The sequence below is a fragment of the Mastacembelus armatus genome, chromosome 5, assembly GCF_900324485.2.
Source record: "Mastacembelus armatus chromosome 5, fMasArm1.2, whole genome shotgun sequence".
NCBI lineage: Eukaryota > Metazoa > Chordata > Actinopteri > Synbranchiformes > Mastacembelidae > Mastacembelus > Mastacembelus armatus.
Window position 1 is genome coordinate 18,051,103 of NC_046637.1, and position 20,793 is coordinate 18,071,895.

General features: G+C 39.8%; 1 protein-coding gene across 1 annotated transcript in view; it reads right to left on the reverse strand.

The window, feature by feature from the left end:
* The window catches only part of epha8 (eph receptor A8), a 99,796-nt gene extending 79,323 nt beyond the window's left edge, over positions 1-20,473 (reverse strand). Inside the window, exon 1 of the mRNA XM_026306166.1 lies at positions 20,386-20,473. Coding sequence (XP_026161951.1) covers positions 20,386-20,473 — 88 coding nt within the window. The remainder of the gene's footprint in view (positions 1-20,385) is intronic.
* Between the last annotated feature and the right edge of the window lie 320 nt (positions 20,474-20,793).

A 20,793-nucleotide genomic window follows, 5' to 3' on the forward strand; every position in this document is an offset into this window, starting at 1 on the left:
ATGGAGGTGGTTGGAGAGACTAAGTGCTTCTTCTGTAGGACTTAAAATTGAGTTTGTTACTATTTTACGATGTTCATAACAGAAACACAAACTACCAATGCCAGCTCTGCTCACATCCCGATACCACCCTCACCAATTTCTCTCTCATGCTCTCTGCGCTCCCCTTCTCCACATCTTGGGGAGCACCAAATGAAAAAGCTGTCCACCGACTTGAGAGCTTGTTTTCGCCCGCTCAGAGACACACCACATATTTCCCAGGGCAGTGGTCAGCTTTCCTCTGCCATTACTTTTCCCCCTCGCCTCACAACTCAATCTGGCCAGTAGGTTAGTGGGTATGTGGATGCCTGCGGCCTGGCATTCATGTCTCGGGCATGTATCAAATCAGCTAGGCCTGCCAATGCTTATGAAATACAGTAACGCACACACGTACACACACACACAAACACACTCTCGATTGCAGAGGTCATGGCAGGCTGAAAAAGGGAGTGTATGTGTCTGAAGTCAACATGGAAGAATTATGGGCTGTCAAGAAGGAAGTGGTGTTTGCCTGCAGCGCCTGCGGTGACTCCATACTGATGATAACAACAATGTCGCCTTTAAAAAATAAAACACACACACAGAAGGGGAAGTATACAAGGAGGAAATGGCAGAATGGAGCAGATGCTCAAAACCTCATTTCCTCCCCAAATGACTTTTCTATACATATCAAAAGAAAAAGTGCAGCCATTATTCTACACAAAGGGTCAAAACACATATACACACCCCCACACTCATATAGAATTTATACATACATAAACACAGATAACAAACAGTCACACTGTGCTGTTTATAGGATACAGTAACAAACACATTCAACAAATGTACCCCTTTACAAACGTAACAATACACACATAAAGCTTAAATATACTTACATGTACATGTATATATACGTACACACACACACACACACACACACACACACACACATATATACTGTCGGCACAGCTCTTGGCCCAGAGAAGGACTATGACAGCTGTGTAATTATCTCATCAACACCTCCCTTCCCTAACAAGCTTGTCCTTCTTTTCTCTCTGTTCTCCCTGCATGTAATGCTCCTCATCAGCGTCGCGACCGGAGGAGACGATAAAAGCTTTCGCAGAGATGAGAGGAGCGCCACCAAAACACTAAGCCATCTCTTTCACTCTTATTTTCACACATGTTGGTGTTTTTGTAGTTGGGAGCAGACTAATACAATACACACCATAATGCGACATGATATATCGTCTAGCTCCTAACCTTGACCATCACAACTAAATCCCTAACACCAACTCTTTCCCCAACACTGACCTAAACCTAATTCTGTCCTGAAGCTAAAACCAAGTCTGAACCTTCAAACAGGCCCTTGAAGATGTGAGAATTGGCCAAAAATGTCATCACTATAACAAATTTTTCACACAAATATAGAAAGATGTACGCACATACAAAAAGCCATCTTCCTTTCTAATTTTATTTTGTTTTTACTTCACTCTCCAATTAGGAGACTAAGTCCACTTAAATTATTTCCTCTCAAAACCAAAAACAAAATAACTAAACACTTCCAGGATTTGTTTGTACAAGGCGACAACAAATAAGCACAAAATTACTTGAAATGATTCTTTTCATCGCCGTTGCTGCCACCTGCTTCCTTTTTTGAACATCAGTGCTGATGGTGACTGCCGAATGGTTTAGGGAGATGTGCTGAATGAAATTAGACATGTAAAATGAAAGGTGGGATAGAATTAAAGATGTTCAATGACTCCTGTGATTTGCAAATTGTTAATTTGCTGCCTGTGAGCAAATAGAGGAGAAGTGAGCACTAAGGTAGTGGATCACAGTATTGCAGCAAACAAGGACACTCAAGTACACAAGCACGACGGGTGCTTAAAACAGGTCTGTTCATCTATTTTCCAACAAAAACTATCAAATAAGAAAGGCATGATCATGATTCCTCAAGCATGACTGTGCTCCCTGACAGTATCTAAGGCGTGATCTTTATTATGGATAATAAGGATGTCACTTGCTAAAAGATATCATCTCTAAAATGTTATTCTTACATTACAAAGAATGTATCTAGATCTGTAGTCAGGATCTTAGATAAGGTGTAAGATATTTCTGACAAACACGCAATTTCACATTTTATTCACTGATTTAAATGTTACATTGTCTGCAAATTCTTTCTAAATTTGCCCCTGTGCTACCAGGTATGTGATTTTGTGAAGAATACTAAACTTCTTCTTTCCTTCTTTGCAAACCCTGACTCTTTCAGGAAAAATGGTGAGGCCACACTGACAGAGCCATCCAAATGAGGGAATAATAGAAAGTGTATACATGGATGTAAAAATTGTAGAGGGAAAAACATGCTGCACATTGATTTTATTCTGAAATAAGTCTTAACAACTAGGGTGGTGAGGATTTGCAAGGGAGTGGAACTGCTTTCCATTTTCTAAAAATACACAAATAAGGTTTGAAATATTTCTAATCATATATTTAGGGCTGTAGCAACCACTAACCCCACTTTATTGTTTACATATCCATTTGTTTCCTCTGTGCTTTTTTTGGTGCATTGCTACAATTAGGCACACTTTACTGCCACCGCCTGTCCATTAACAGACCACTGTCAGGATGTAAATAACCAGTCAAAATTTGTCAGTAGTCAGGTAATAGTCAATATTTAAAGTTAAATATAAACAAGTTTATATCCATCCATTATCTATACCCACTTATTCCTGTTTAGGGTCAAAGGGATATGCTGGAGCCTATCCCAGCTCTCATTGGGTGAAAGGCAGAGGTACACCCTGGACAGTCCATCACAGAGCCACATAGACACACACACAACCAAACACTCTTCACATACTTCTTCTTCATACATACTGTGAAACATCAATCACTAGATGGATGTAAATGTATAAAATAAATAACAAATGAGTGGCATTTTATAATTGCACAGCTGTAATCATATGCATATAACATATGGCAAAATTAATGAAACATTTCTTTGATGCATTAAAACAGTTATACATCAAACTCATCAAAACTCATTATTATAACATCAGAATCATGCTATATAAAGCACATTTCTGTAACAAACTTCTTTAGGAAAGTAACACACTCAGTACACTAAATGTTGTTTCTCCCTTAAGTGTAAAGTTAACTTCACTGTTGTTCCCCTCTTTCACAGATCACTACCTTCTCATTAGTGATGTGCATTCAGTCACCTACAGTGTGTTGTGTGTGTGTGTGTGTGTGCGAGTTGCTCTGAGACATTTATTCACAAACAAACCACCTCCACTCATCACTAATCTCAGTACAACACAACACCATCAAGTCAAACCTTCTGTATACTGATATCATTTCCTTGTTTATTGCAGGAAGAGACAATCAATAAAAGGAGAGAACCAGCTGTGTCAAGAGTTCCCTGTATGTCAGAATATAGTGTACAGCAAAACGGCTGATGAGCTACAACATGATCATAATAACAAGACCCGGAGTCCATTTTACTCACTGGGTTAAACAAGTAGGAAAAGACAATGAAGTTCAACCTGCCATGTTTGTCAGATGTGATGACAGAGTCCCTGACAAGTACAGACACACCTCGTTCCACTTGGCTGACAGGGAATTAATACATTTTATACAGAATAAGGAAGTTCTTGTCTGTCATGAATCACAAATACTTGCATTGTGCTTCTCCTCCAACTCACTCCCACATTACTGTTAATCACTGATGTAAAACTTTTTTTTAAAAACCAAACAAACAAAAAAATCTAGACAGTGTCTTTTTAACAAAAGTTAGTAAAACAGGAGTGAGTTGTGTGTTTCTTGAGGACTACTTTCAGCTGCGGATTAATACACATCTGGTGCCCTAGTGAGACAGTATGTGGGATTGAGTCAAATTAAATGTGTTCAGTGTGGTAATAAAGGAACATGTCTCCCAGCACAAGAGTGTGGATCACTGATGTGTTTTTAATAGTTTTGGAGCTCTATGGCGCAGAGGAATAAGATATATGAGGCTATAATCTATATCAGGAGAAAAACGTTAAAATTAGTGCATCCCTATTTGATGCTTCTTTCAATTCATTGTTGGTTTTGTTCTTTCCATGGAGTTTATTTACGCTAGCAGCTGCAGGACAACATGATTTATCTCTGCCTTCCAAACACTTTACAAATCACAGCGAAAAAACAAATCAGTTTTATAATGGGACAACACTGCAGTTTATGTTTGGTTTCAGCACAACGTTTATAATATATGGTATTTGGCTCTTTTCCTCCCTTCAGGGGTCGCCACAGCGAATCTGCCTCCATTTAACCCTATCCTCTGTATCCTCCCCACCCACACCAACTATCCTCATATCCTCCTTCACTACATCCAAGAAGCTCCTCTTTGGTCTTCCTCTAGGCCTCCTTCCTGGCAGTTCTAACCTCAGCATCCTTTTACCAATGTATTCACTGTCCCTCCTCTGAACATGTCCAAACCATCTCAATCTGGTTTCCCTTTTTCTGCAAAACATCTAACATGAGCTGTCCCTCTGATGTTCTCATTCCTGATCCTATCCATCCTCATCACTCCCAGAGAGAACCTCAACATCTTCAGCTCCACCTTGAACTCCTGTCACCCCTACAGCACACCTCACCACTGTCTTACAGCTCTCATACATGTCCTGCATCACTCGAACATACTTCTCTGCCACTCCAGACTTCCTCATACAAAACCACAGCTCCTCTCTCGGCACCCTGTCATACGCTTTTTCCAAATCTACAAAGACACAATGCAGCTCCTTCTGGCCTTCTCTGTACTTCTCCATCAGCATTCTCAAAGCAAATATTGCATCTGTGGTTCTCTTTCTTGGCATGAAACCATACTGCTGCTCACAAATGCTCACTTCTGACCTCAGTCTAGCCTCCACTGCTCTTTCCCATAACTTCATTGTGTGACTCATCAGCTTTATTCCTCTGTAGTTTCCACAACTCTGCATGTCTCGCTTGTTCTTAAAGATGGGCACCAGTACACTTCTCTTCCATTCCTCAGGCATCCTCTCACTCTCCAAGATCTTGTTAAGCAGCCCAGTCCAAAACTCTATTGCCACCTCTACTAAACACTTCCATACCTCCACAGGTATGTCGTCAGGACCAATTGCCTTTCCACTCTTCATCCTCTTCAACGCTTTCCTCACTTCATTGTCACTGATCTCTGCTACTTCCTGCTCCACAACAGTCACCTCTTCTACTCAGTGTTCTCTAACATTTTCCTCATTCAACAACTTTTCAAAGTATTCCTTCCATCTTTCCATGTGTGATAAAAATGTAGTTACTGTACAAAAACAGAGTTGGTTTTAAACAGAGAAGGAAGAGGGATTACTACAGACACTACTGGGCTTTGTCATTTCAAACCTATATTGTTTTGGGTTCTTGCTGAAATGAAACTTGTTTTTCATACACTGTAGCCTCACAGCAAAAAAAAAGGCTCCTGGTGTGAAACCCAGCAGGGGCCTTTCTGTGTAGAGTTTGTATGTTTTCTTCATGCTTGCGTTTCCTCCCACAGTCCAAAAACATGTATATTAGGTTGACTGGTGATTCTAAATTGCCCATAGGAGTGAGTGTGTAGGTGTGTGTGGTTGTTCATCTATATGTGGCCCTGTGATAGACTGGTGACCTGTCCAGGGTCTTCCCCTGCCTTTCAGCTGAAGAGAGTTGGGATAGGCTCCAGCAAATCCTCTAAAAAGGAATAAGTGGGTATAGATAATGAATGGATGGATCTTGTTTTTTATGCGCTAATAGTTGAAACCCACTCAATCATAGGTCACACCCTGGACTGCTTTTGATGGAACAGTATCTCTTCTTTATAAGTAGAATTTGATTTAACATTATGGATGTCCCAAGCTGAGTCAAAGGATTATTATCTTGCTTAAAAAGAAATCGGATCAAGTTCAGGTTCTCATTTACTTTTACTCCACTGTGTCCATGCAGACATACTGCGTTTTATCTAGTGCCACAAAACTGCTTTCATTTTTACAACAACTCTTCTTGGGTGTTGTAAACAAACTTTAACTTTACACTGTAATGACAAGAATGCTTTCTGCAAAGTTTGAAAATGATAAGGAGGCCCACAGCTACATGCATTATCTGCAATGCTATCATTTCAGGGGGTGGAAATATGAAAGCTCCTTATACAACAGCTAATACAATAAGGCACCTTAAAAATAAGACATCTAACTTTTCATTGGTGTTGTAGGCAACATCGAAGCTGCAAATGTTGATGGGTAGTTTTCAATAACGAGAGAGAGTGACCAAAACACTTGACTGAAGTTATCACTTAGGACGACCAGCCAATTTCAGTGCTCAAAACTGTTGTCTTACTCGGCCTTATGGAGTTTTTGATTTATGGTACCACCTATTATTAGGCCATGACATCTCTGAAACTGATAAACAGTAGGTGTACAGTATAGTAAAGGTTGTGACTCACTGTGTGTTTGCTAAGCTGATATTAACTGCTATTAAATCTTGTCTTAAATGTCTCAGTTAAGTTAGTTGCAATCTATATCTACTGATGAAACTACTGAGTAGTGAAAGGTTTTGCCCTAAAAACTAGAAGTCCAGTTGCCATGACTTAACCTCTCTCTATATCTTCCCTATTGTTTCATAGATCTCCAGTTTAAAATGTGAAGCTAACAATGGGGTTTGGTTAAATGGTGTGATATGGTAACATATTTCTTTCTTGCTTGCTTGGCGTATCCTCTCTCCTACTCCTCATTTGTTTCAGCAGTGGCCTATTTTCCCCCACAGGGATCATTAAAGCTTCATCTGGTTACCTCTACACCTACACTCACCTTCTTCCCACCTCCTCCTCCTCCTCGTCTCATCTTTCTCCAAACTCTCCCTGAAGTTTCTCTCCCCAGAGGCCCTTCTTTTCTCCCCAATGTGGCGTAAGCATTTTGTCCTTGGTGAAGAGAAAGCAGTACAGACAGAGGGAGAAGACTGCTGAGAGACTCTATGCAGACGTTCCTCCCCAAAACCTTTCAATTTCATGTCGTCTTCTTCTGAATGCTTCTCTGCTTATACGGTGAGTGCAGTGAAGGATATTTTAGAGGTATAAAGTGGTGAGTAGTGCCAACTACAACAAACAACAGTAAGCAGCCAGAAGCACATATATCCATGTGCAAAACCACTCTCTTTATCTCTTTGTTTCACTTTTGACCTTACACTGTTGTAGATACAAATAAAAACTGCAATCAGTATTGGTGAATCTTAGTGGAAGAGGTGTTTTCATCACTGGTGCAAGGTAACAAAGTACCTAAGTGCTGTTTTGCTTTACATTGCTTTAGCTTTTTTAGGCGATGCCACACTTCTTCACTCAAAAAACTCTAAAATATAAAAACACATTTGGGTATCAGAACATTTTTTTCTTTTCTGCCCCATTAATCATTGTATCTCCTCCCAGATGAACTTCTGACCTTTTGGAGTGGCATGCCCTTGTGTTACGAACACTGGACTAAATCATATAACTGTATTTGAAGTAGCTAAAGCTAAAGCTCATTTTTTTATTTTTGCTGATAATACCTCTGTACTTATCTAGAAACTTTAATGTAGTGCATTTACTGTTAATGAGGTAATAAGTAGTTTTAAGAGTTAAGTTATCCCAAAAAAAGGGCACTGTCAGGGTAGTATTTTTCCCCATATTGAACCTATATAAAATGCAAAAGCCACTGTTTTGTCAAAAAAGTGATGCAATGTTCAGTCGGTTTACAATTATTCCAGAGAAAAAAGTTCATACGGCCAACAGAAGATGTCTTTAACATTTAATGCCCATGAAAATATAAAAGTAAACAAACTCTTTGACTCTCCAGGTTGGAAATGGGCACATGCAGCCAGGCAGGGCCCCTCAGGACAAAAGCACACAGGGAGCGGGGATTGAAGACTTGATTTGTCAGGTGCTACTGAACAGTTTCTAGCATTATCCCAGAGTAATGCGACTCTGTCACATGCTTGATACTTTTTGATGAAATCATTACCTGGCTCATGCATTTTTGATTTGTTGATGTTGCTAGATCAGTGTTAGAGAAGACAAAAAACACGGCACACAATTTTACTGATCTATCAATGTCAAACTAACATGAGATTGTATGGGCATTCATACGACTGGCTTATCTCATTGCATGGCTGCAGCTGTAAACAACATACACATTGAAATCCAAAGATGGTCCTAACATTACATGTACACTGTAAGTATTTTTACATGAGAGACCCAGCCACACACATCATCATCACTGCAAGAGCATCCAAAATTGTTATGGAAATGAAGCGTGGAAGTGTCCACTGAGCAACTTTTTCCTTAATATCAGCACAAAATGCACTGAAGGCAGCTTTTTTTTTTTTTTTTTTTCAAAAATGCTGTAGAATGTACTGTAAACACGCCCCTGTTTACCACTTTCTAATATTACAAGATTAGGTCAGAAAGAGAGTGAACAGTGGAATGTCTGCTCCTCTGCTGGAGTGGTGACGAGATGATTCGGTTTACACTGGCCATTGCACCCGGCACCTCATTTTAGCGGGCGCTCCATAGCTTGAGCACGGACCCCTGTTTTGTATATCTCTGCAAGGCTTCGTGTTTGCAGCATGATGGAGGGTGGAGGACGCTCAGGGCCAGTGAGGCTCATTCCTTCCCATGGGAGCAGAATGAATAGTAGGCTATACAGCTGCCCAGACCTGCCTGGCTTCCCCAGGGAAAACATCCAGAGGGGTATAGACGTAGCAGTGGAGAAGCATACAGAGCTATTTATAGTGCAGGTAAAGAGAAAAGATGAGGAAAGGATGAATGGGGAAACAGAGGGGAGAGACAGAAGAGTCTGAAAGCAGATGATGCGATATCTGCGACTGATAGTGTCCACGGAGATCTGGGTTGACATAGTCTGCAGCACCTGCTGAACCAAAGAGAGCCCTAACAAAGTATGCCTCAACTTATTGATTTATGATAGAGTTCACTTAGAGGTTAGCTGTGCTGAACTGAGAGAGAACGAGCTAGAGCATAGAGAATAGTAGAGTCAAGATGATGGTGATATTTTATCAATACAGACTCGACTTGCAGCCCTGAGAGCTTTGTGATGTTTCTATACCAGGCAAGTTGTCACTCTGCCTTCTTCTTTAATAAATAAAATTACTTTTATTCTTTATTTATTTTCCCACTCTGTGGTTGCTCCACCCGCAGCCCCCTGCACTGTCAGCTCGTTTCAGCCCTCATGCAGCATGTACAGTATGTCTCCATTTCACATTGATGCCCTTTAATCATTTTCATCATTTCAGTGAGCTGACATTTTACATAAAGAGCTCTTATCATCCCTGGCTTATGCTTAATGATGAATGGTAATAATTACTGTCAGTCAGTGATTCACTATTTCTGCACTGTAAAGCTGTGTGCTTAAAAAGAGAAAGGAGCCTGCAATATCTAAACAATAACATAATAAAGTAGGCCATATGCTGTACTGTGCCAATGTGGTCTTTACTCCATTTCATGAAAGAAATCTCTGGTAACACATAAAATAAACAGCTGTAACAGTAGTTACATAAGTTAAAGCAGTGGTCCAGAAACTTTGGGCTTTGGATCGATACTTGGCCATGAACGTTGCTTAGAGGGTTGGGAAATTTTTTAATACAGTGTTATTACTTTCTATAACATCAGTGTAGTAATTACCTTGAGCTGGTGCAGCTTTTAATCCTGTGAAGCTCAGAACAACATGATGCGGTGGTTGGCCTGCTGTGGTTTATATCTGGGTGAAATAATTAGTCTATCATTCTTATTTTTACCACTTTATTCAGTGTTCCTATTACAATGGCGAGTAGTTTTCTAACATGACTTAAAAGTAGGGCTGTCCAAGTTAACGTGTTAACGCATGCGATTAATCTAAAAATTTGTATTTTTCTTTACCCAAATTAATCGATTGATAAGGTTGGACCCCAATGTCTTGCCTTTTGTCTATCATTGTGTGATAAGGGTAAGTTACAGCGAATGCTACACGACTTGACATGATGGCAGAAGACACGACACCTGGTCTGCTGAACGGCCAGTTTCGTCATGCATTTCTTTATTTCAACACATTTACAGGTAAATCCTAGTATTTAAAATTTGCAATTAATCGTGATTATTCACAGTCCATAGCTGTGATTAATCATGATTACATTTTTTGATCGACTGACAGCACTACTTTAAAGCAAGAACATAGAGTTTGAGAGTGTATTAGACATTCTTCAGAGGAGGAAGGTCTACTGTATCTTACAATATCTAAACTGTGTCTGAGTTGACTGTACATGCACCGTCCTGCTATTGTAAAAATATTCACTAACACAGCAAATGGGTATTATTCCGTAGCTGTAAATATAAAAAATTCCAATAAACTTACTATTTCCTTATTAGAATTTGGTAATTTGGTCACACTTTTAGAAGAAATAACACCAGTAGTAAAACACTGGTTTGCAGCTGAGTACAGTCTGGGTATGGAGATGGAAAACACTGCGTTGTGGATTAACTGAACCTAACCTGTGCTGGGAACAATGGCAGTATAAGCACTTGTATGGTTATTGGCTCTGCTGCTTCCTGTTACCACTGTAACATTTTTTCATGTGGATCAGACACATTAAAATTAAAACACCTACTTACTGAAAAAACAAAATTATAAGATCATGCAACCTTGACACAGGTATACACTCCACACTGCATATTCATTTTGGAACTTTAAATGTATCTACATATCCATCCACTGTGCACTGATTTCTAGCACAGCCCAATCTTCCTTCAGATACCAGCTTAATCTCCTGTTAAAACGAGCCTTTCTTCTTCAGTTTTATTGTTCATGTGTCACAGTTTTTTAAGAGTTTGACCAGGTAATAATTGCTGTACTACTACACAGCATAAAATCCTAACAGAAAGCACACAGCCAGAGTAATCCCCCTGGTAATAGCAGGGGATCAATGATTTTGCTTAATAAGTTCTACTGACACAAAAAGCTCCTTGATGTATTAAGTGTTCACATCCAAACATGTACATGACTTTTTGCCTACGTGATTCCTGAAAGTCAGGGTCTAGTCCTGCTGCTGTATTCCTGAAAGGCACCATCATGCAGACACCAGATGTCGACGCGGTAACACCGCAATACAACACAGTTATTAGCAACTACTAAATTAAAGCAGTCTGAGTTAGAAAAAAACAGCATGAGGTGAATGACTAGGTATCAAAACATTCATTGTAACACTTGTATGTGGTGACATACTGCTGTACAAATGTGTTGGTTTTCCACACAGAATGATGTGTTGCACAAAGTCCACTGTTTTCTCTTCTGCCATCGAAACCAAGAAAAGTTAGTCTCAGCCCTGGAGTCTCTCAGGGATACACAAGCTTTGCCGTTAATCTAGTTTGAGTGTGACTAGATGAATGAATTTAGCTTCATGCATTTAAAAGGGGACAGGTATAAACAGAAAGTGACAGGGAGCAAAGAGAAGAAGAAATGTTTGGATTCCCTGCTTTGGCTGTGTTCTTGGGTTTGTCACAACTGAATCGTTCCAATAAACATCACTGGAATGATTATATGTACAATCTTTATCTTGTCTGAAAGATTTAGTCTATCCAGATTTCACTATTGGAATTAAGTGATAATTACATATTTTTCAAGGGGTTTTTTAACCTGCAAATTATTTTCTGGTGACTTTCCAGGATGGTATCTCGATATCTTCTAACAACAATGGCTTTTGTTTGTAACTTTTCTTTCTGTATTTTATAGAAGATATGTCGTGTTAGCCATTCACACTGTGATAAAACACAGGGGTAGTGGTGCTTAAAGAGAACAGACGAGAAAAGACGAGAAATAAACACATTTTTGCAAGTAGTAATAAATAAAGTAGACTGCTTGCAGGTGGCACAGTGGCTTGGCAGTCTGACAGAATGTGCTGTAAAATTAGTGTCTCCTTCTTTAAAAACTAGCTTTTTCCAAACTCTGAGGTATTTTGATTGTAAGGCATCACTGAAGGATCTAGAGATACTCTTTGTCTTGACTTGTGCTCTGGACATGTCACTAGGCACACAAGCAAAGGTTCTTTTTGGCATCATTTACCACACAAATAGCCTGTCCTCCAAACAAGGAGAGGGTGTTTAAACATTTTTTTTTTTTTTACACTAAATGGCAGGAGGTAACTCACAGGCTAGGTGCTGATGCAAGACATTGAAACCGACTTTTAGAAACCTTTTGCCAAAATACCCTTCATTTGATTTATTCACATTCTCTTCTCCTCCTCTCTTTTTTCCTATTTGTGTATCTAAGTTACACATTCTTTATGTTTCCACTCCCTTTAGACTACTGCCTCACAAACATCAGGAATTAATATCATCTCCACAGAGATAACTCATTTAGATTGGGGTTGTGCATGTGCATGTATGTGTGTGTGTGTGTGTGTGCGAACACATGTATACATATCTGCATACCCTTGTGCATCTGTTTAGACTGTGTATTGCATGTGTGTGGATTTTCATCAGTTGCGAGATGAGTTATCTGCCCCTCACCCCCTCCCTAACCATATATTAACTGCATCAGGCCAGTGATATATGGACAGATTACTGGCTGTAAAACACATTATTTCCTTATGGAAACATGCCCCGGGAGAGATCCATCAGTCTGGCTCACACTTGGTTTGAGGCTCACTATATCACTCGTAAGCATCCGGCTTACCTGCAACAATCTAAACTCTTGCAAGTGGTATGAATTCTGGACGGTCCAGATTGGAAAAACGACACCATTGGTTTGTATGAAGGCAGCCAATGCTTAACCCAGGAAAGAAATGTCAGAATTGCTTAACTGCTTAGTCAGGACTTTGAGCAGCAGTCCTGGAATACTGGTATTATCTACTGAATATTTTTGTAATTGTAGCCAATTACAAGATAAAGACATAGATTTTTAATTTAGCTTCATTTCTTTTTAGCAAGCAGGAATCCACAAACATGAAGACACAGAAAAGACACAGACTCTTTAAATTATTGAGTTCTTTTACCTTAATATAGTGTCATCATAACACAAGAAGAAAGAGAAAAACATTTAACAGAAGTTAATTATTCTTTACAAAAATTTTAATCTGCCTTTGAAATTATATTTCAGTGAATATTTGCCATAATATGATCAAATGAGTTCCGAAATTAAACTTCTAATAGTCTCATGAGCAAATATAACAGTGATGCATTTCAGTATAACTACACAAAAAATGATGCAAAAACTTGAAGCAGAAAAGCTGCTGCATATTTCACTGAAGTGCACCATGTTAGAAGTGCAGGCATGCAAAAAGGTGTCTGCTCAACACAGTTTAAGAGTACAAAATAAATTCTGAAAGCAGAATGTGTCGTCATCTTTATATTATATTGTACAACCTGTTATTTTGTTGACTTCTAGCTCATTGCTGTTGGAGCTGCTGGAACTCTAAGGAAACACTGAGTTCGACCTTATTAATGGATGGCTGTGTGTTGCTGCAGCACTGGAACAGGTTGGCATGTTTGCCAGTGTTTATCAGAGCATATTAGACCATAGCTGAGCTTCTATTAAACTTAATGGACATTTAAATCCTTTAATAAAAGTTTGAAGGGAATTGAGACAGTCTTCGCTGGTGTTGAAAAAGACACACAACTTGAAGAGGTTCATTTGAGGCAGCCACCTTAAACCTTTCCCCTGTGTTCATCTCACTTTGTTGCCTCTTCATGACTGTCTTGCACTCTCATTTCCCTCTTTTGCTTCACATCTCTCTCTTTGCCTGTATACCCCTCTACTACACAGACTCTCTTTTGTTTCTAACACACTCTGTGTTCCTCTGTCTATAACAGGGGAAAGGAGGCTGTTGCTGCAGAGCCAGAACGCCGTCATTCATCAGTCCCCATGAAGGCAACATCATAGAGATCTCTCTCCAGGAGGGATGTGCTAACACAACCACAACACCAGCCCATTACAGAGCTGTCAAGCGTCACCTACAACCTTCTCTCCCTGTCTCTCACTCTTTTGCTTAATCCTTTGCCATACCAGTGAAAGATCTTCTAGCCTGCATTGATGCAGAGTGAAGAAACATAAATTACCCAGTGAAACAGCCACAATCACAGAGCATAGCAGAGCCAGCCCAAGGGCTGCTAAACTCTATGGCTAGCCCAGCATCAGTTCTTGCTAATGGGTGGAAAGGCCTCAAGAGAGACTCCTGCTTTGTGAGGCCTTGCATGCTTCTGGCCACAGCTCAAGAGGATTGGCAGACCCCGGCTGTATTGATCTGGTAGCTCCTATATTCCTGTAGACAGCTGGCTAACAAGGCTGATGTCTCAATAAAGACCCATGCCCTGGGGAGAAAAGAGGGAGCAGCCGGTCAGTCGACCCGACAGCTACCTGTGTTAAGACAAACCAGCAGACAGAGAAAGGGGAAGGTTCACGCCCTCTCTGAGTTTTTAATGCACTGTCACAATGCTGCACATACAAGCTTTTCCTCCTGGAAAGGATTGCTATTGAGCTGACACTGAAAATGGCCATGACAAAATACAATTTTAACAGTTACTGACTGACGAGAAGTGAATCTGGTTTTATTGCTTGTAAAGTAATACAAAGAAGAGGAGTTCAGTCATTTGCTGTGAAGGTATAATTATTAAAATGCATTAAAAAGATGATTTTGGAGTTTCAAGGTAGAACAATGACTAACTCCAGCCTACCATATCTTCTAATATTCTCTTGTCTTCTATTGACCTAGACCTCTAAGTAATCAAGAGAAGCAAACAAAACCAAGTGAGTGGTTGAAAGAAATAGCCTGACAGACTGATTGATGACGATGGTTATCTATTTTTGATGCGTGAGACTTCCGGATATAGTTTGGCCACTCTGTGGGGGGTGGATGTGGAAATGAGAGGCTCCATGAGTCAATAAAAGTAGTAGGAGCAGAAATATGAGACACGATGAAGGAGAATATCTTTCCTTGTCAGTAACCCAGATGAAGTGTCCTTGAGCAACACAACAAGGATTACACACTTCAGTAACTTCAGTACTCAGTACAATAGCTTAAATGTTATTTTTTCTTTGTAATCTGTTGCAGAATGGATTTCCCTCTAAGCTATTAATTATGACACATGCTCATGCATTTTTCTTTTGTGATGTTACCAAACATGCAGCAGGTGCTCTATTGACTGAGGCGAGATCAATACAAACAGCGGTGTTTGAGCCGACTGTAGCAGTGATCAAAATCAGAAGCTTTGCTTTTGCTTGCCCACAGAAAAAATTTGTTTCTGCCTTTTATTGCAGAGAAAGAACTGCAGTTCCCATCAGTCTAGCTCCTTTCAGCTTCTCCCTCTTCATTTCCTGTTTTCTCTTAGATTTTGTTCCTTCCAAATAGCATGTTCAGATCTTGAACTAATAATAATAATAATCATCATCATCATCATCATCTTTACTGCTTTTCATTGTTTCCTGCCTCTGCATCTCTTTCCCTTGTTGGTCTTCCTGCACCAGAGGTATGTGGTAATAATCATCCACCTACAGTTTGCTCATTAACAGTGAGCCCTGCTCCCTGCATGGGTCTTTTCATGTTCCTCAGTACTGACAACAACCTGAAGGAATGCTCTCTATCCTCACTGGGAAAGTGATGGTGTGAAACAGTGTGCAGGAGTTGAATCAGGGACAGTGCCTGCAGACAGGAGGGGCTGCTCAGGGAAACCACCACCTCCATACAGGAAAATGATTCAGTCCTCACACACGCACAACAAAAGTGGGAGCTGCTGGATATACAGCGAGATTGGGCTTCATTTATTGCTCCCTGTGTGTGTTTGGCTTACGCTGATTTTACTAAAGGCTGATTCAAATACTGATGATCGCTATTTCGTGCCAATAACTTTAATGTGGCTATTTTCATCCCCCAGAATAGCTTCTCTCAGAATAGAATAGGAAACATTATTTCTGCACAAAATAGCTCCTTTTTGAAGGACGTTTAGTGCTGCGGTGATGTTTAGACTTTATAGCTTTCTCAGACTCCACTAGAAGAAAGTTTCTTTTCCAGTGCGTGTAATGTGTATCAATTCTTTGTCGTCAGTGCGGAAAGAGAGTTTCTGAAATATGCTACTGAACTGCAGAAAAATGTTACTTGCTTTGGAGACCTAAAGTGTTCAAATGGAATAAATTACACATTATTAAATAAACAGTCATATGAATAAAGATATGTAAAAGATAATAAATTTGTAAAACAATTTATTAGAGTATGTACTTTTATTACCTGTAATTTTTATTGAATTGCAGCAGATTTTTATTCAAAATGTCTTTTTTCCCCAAATATCGGATTGGCTATTTCTTCTATCCGAATGAGCAACCAACCCATCACACAACTGGCTCACCACTGTTCATACTACATGATGAACGAAAGCTTGTGGGAAATAAAACTCTAGAATGTCATCAAAATGACCTACAATAACATTTGTTATTAGCCAAGACACATTTACAAAATATATTTCATGATGTCATGGAACTGCTGAATTTATTAATCACATTTTAAAAGAGGTAATATGATAATAAATTTACACATATCCATCTACATTTACCACACATATTAATGAAGAACTAAAAGGATAAAATATTTCAATTGAGCTATATGCTGTTAAAACTTCCTACACAGCATTTTTAAGAATCATCATTATATTGTCATAATTTTAAATTGTTTGTAATTATTTTAAACATGAGTGTTGAAAGAATTTTGTCAGTGGTTTATACAATCCAGTAATGGTGCAGAAATCCCAATTCGATGATTTTGTAGATAAACGGAAGGATTAAGTGGAGGAAATTCTCAAAGTACCAAATAAAACCGTTTAAAATATACATGATTAGCTTGAAAATGAAATGGACCTTTTTATATTAACCCATGATTTTGGAGGTGTTTTTACAGGTTGACAGTGAGATTTTTTTTTTTTTTTTTTTTTTTTTTTAAACTTTGCTGGGAAATAGTCTTCACATTACACCTGGGACTTCAGCATTTCATTTGAGCCATCCATATTTTCTACACTGAATTCACATAAAAGAAGTTTTGCATCTGCTTAGATGGACAAATTCTTGTTCTAAATGAAATAAGTGGGTAAACCAAGCTGAGGAGGTTTTACCTTCCGCCACTACATCCCTGTTGTCTCTTACTGATTCCTCCTTTCTTTCTTTCTCTTTCTTTCGGTTCCTAGAGAGAAAACAGCAGCAATTGGATTCTGTAATAATTACTGTCTCTGAGGCACACAGTGGATTGACTGCGAGATCCGACAGTTCACATCTCCTGTTATGAGACCATATTAAGCCCAGTTTTCCCTTTGTCTCGCTGTTCCTCCAGCTCTGACCCCTCTATGCCATACACACAAACACATATGTACACACACACACACACGCACGCACACACACACACACACACACACAGTGCTCCAACACAGATACATTAAAGGCAGAATATGAAAGATACTTGAGTTATGTTGTGAAAAGGATTGAAGACTCACAAGCACGCAATTCAAAACCTCATTGTGTCCGTGAGTAGCAGTAGTGGAGAAGCCCCTTTTGGCCATTTGTATGTAACTACACAAAATGAACCATGAACAATGAACAAAAACAAAATGGCTGGCTCTTGCTTATATATCAAATATACGTGCAATCAACGCGTCCGGGTTATGTGAGTAGTCTAAGTGTCACAGGCGTGCAGATGTGTGTGCGTGTGTGTGTGTGAATGCTGTGCATAGTAGGGAGAGCAGTTACCTGTTCTTCATATAATACAATGCTCAGCTCTTCATTCATTTTAAAGGTTATCCCTTTAATTTAATGGCAATTGACACTGACACTGAATGCAACTAAATAAATAAAATAAAACAATAAAATAAAAAAGTTATTTATCTTTCTTTTAAATATCATCTGTTAACTTGCCCCTAATCACTTCTAAACTAGAATGAAAGCAGAAGCTTCTCTTTTATGGGATCTTGAAATATTGATTTGTTTTTCTTGTGTTTAGATTAATTAGTGTGGGATAAGAACAAAATCTCATTTTGAGCAACATTATATTCACAGTGCTCTGGTGGCTTTTTCTCATGAAATGAGAATGTCTTTCTAGGATGACTGGTGTGAATAGAAATCAACAGATTTATTTACATCAGTTAAAATACTAATAAAAACAGCCCCCATTTGTACAAGCTGCCCAGTGCTCAGCTCACGCCAAAACACGACAGCGGAGGCCTAGGACACCATTTAACATTTCTACTCACAACTTTCCAAAGCTGTTTAATAGCTGTATATATTTCAAGCTCCAGCAACCATATAAATAGGTTCACAAAACCATTTGTGAAAATATTTTCCCGAAATATTTCTTTTGTTATTAGAAGTACGTAGGAGATGAATTTCCAGTCCTGAAAAACAGAATTTTCTTCTGTTTAAGGAAACGGGTTTGGGTCAAAATTGACTAACACTAGGGGTGTTTTCATAGAGTGATGGCTAAAACACATAATATATAACTGCAATGTCTAATCTGATTGCTGCCGGGGACCTTTGTTGATTGTCATATCACTTGCGCTAGAATTTCCTGTCTATATACACAATAAAATATAATAAAAAAGTAGAAAAGAAAAGTAATGAAAGAAAAAGTCCTACAATTTCTTTTTAAAAACCATACTAACAAAGCATATTAAAGGTTTAAAATGTGCCTCACGCTTGAAAGAAAAAAAACACATTTCTATTAAACATATTATCAAAAATCAGTATTGATAAAATCAAACAATTATATAATTTTTATTAATTGTTGCTTGGCAGATTATTCTTTCTTGTAAAAATCTCATTTTAGGAGCAGTTGGCGTGTGATTCCAAAGTTAGGAACAAGTGATCCCTGCTGTAGTTGCACTCCGTTAAAAGATTGGTGCAGAATGTAATTATGGACCATCATGAAATATGAGGGATTTTATAAGGTTTTTAGACTTACTTTCACATCAGAATTAAAACTGCTAGTTGTGCTCTTTAGTCAATATGGAGTAAAATAAAACTTACTTAAATTATGTTTTAAATACACTAAGCAGAGAGAGAGAGGGCGAAAATAAAGTGCAACTTTATCTAATCACACTGAATCGCTCATCAGCAAAGGGCAACAATCATCTCAGGAGAGGTGGAATGAATTAGAATAGCAAAGACATGAGAGGGAAAGATGAGGACACTTGACATGGACATCAGGAAGCAACATTACAGTCCGCGTAGGAGTAGAGAAGGGGATAAAAGCTGACATGTAAATAACACAGGGCTTGAATGGTGGATTGTAAATGTGTGGGTCACTGAGGCTACACCCATGAGGACATCTCGACTGGGCCGTCTGTCTGTCTGCATGGCAGTGAGCTCGCCTCCTGCTCCGTCTGACCTGAGGTTGCCCGACTCTCCCCACCTGACTTTCCAGGGCTTAATACCGGATAAGTGGCTGCCCTCACCTCCCCACTGCTGAGGCGATCCCACCTGAACCGAAGTACTGATCCTGCTCTTTTTTCCCACTATCTCTTGTCCTGCTGCTGCTTTTTTCCCCTGCAGTGGTAAGCTGAATGTTGCTGTCAGGGGCAAAGAAGGCCCTAACAGTCGAATCACTGCTGTCACTCAGCCACCTGGGACCAGACCTACGTCAAGGACCCTGCCTCACACACACACACAAACAGACACACAGATTTAAAGAAAGGACTTTGTAGTGTGTGTGTGTGTGTGTGTGGGTAGCTGGGTTCGTGTGTGTGTGTGTGTGTGTGTGTGTGTGTGTGTGCGTGTGGCATTAGTTGAACAAGTGACAACAGTTTTCCGTCTCATGGTGGAGAGGCGAAGGACAGGAGGATCAAAGTAAACAAACCCAGGCTTAGGGGAGCAAACTGTGATGTGTGTGTACACTTACAGAGAAACACACACACACTGTTAAAGAAACTCAAAAGGAAACGCACAAGTGAAAATCATAAAGATTTTCACCTCCGATTACATATAGAGAATCAGCGCAGACGCACACACTATCTCACACACTTTCACGTCATTGCCTAACCACACAACAGACGCATGCACCGTTACTGCAGCTCACACACAACCTGGGCAAATATGAGAAATGTCAAGATGAGTTCACATACACACACACGTAGACATCACCCAGATTTCCTTGAGTCGTTGTGCAGAGTAAACTTTGATGTCATGCCACGGTTAGAAACACAAATACACTGTCTGTGAGTGTGTGTTTACATTTGTTGATGTGTGTCATGCTTTGACTCACTGACAGTGTGTTTTCCAGGAGCTTCACATGTATGAAGTTAATCCCCACTGTCAGAGAATATGTGTTATTTAACTCTGCCCATTAACACTCTCACACACACACTCACACTCTTACCTTCATTGCTCTTAGTTCCCGCCATACCCAGAGCTTGTAGTGATATAGTCCATAGCAGCATCAGAGCCAGCCCCGGATCTGAAGCCATGGTGTTCTCCCTCACACCCCGTCAGTCTCCCTCTTCCTCTCTCTCCCTCTCTCCTCTCTTACTCCCTCGCCCTCACTCTCCCTCTCTGCTGGTCGCTGCTTCTCTCTGCTCTCCTTCTTCTTCTGTGTCCCAGGGTTGAAACGAGAGCCGGCGTGAGGAGAGTGTGTGCGTGTGTGTGTGTGAGTGTGAGGGCTGCAAGCTCATTGGGTTGGAGTTAGAGCCTGCCTCTGTGGCTCGCTTCAGTCTGCCAGCTCCCTCACACACACACACATACATACATACACTTTCAGCAGGCAGTCGGAGGGGGGAAGGAGGGACGA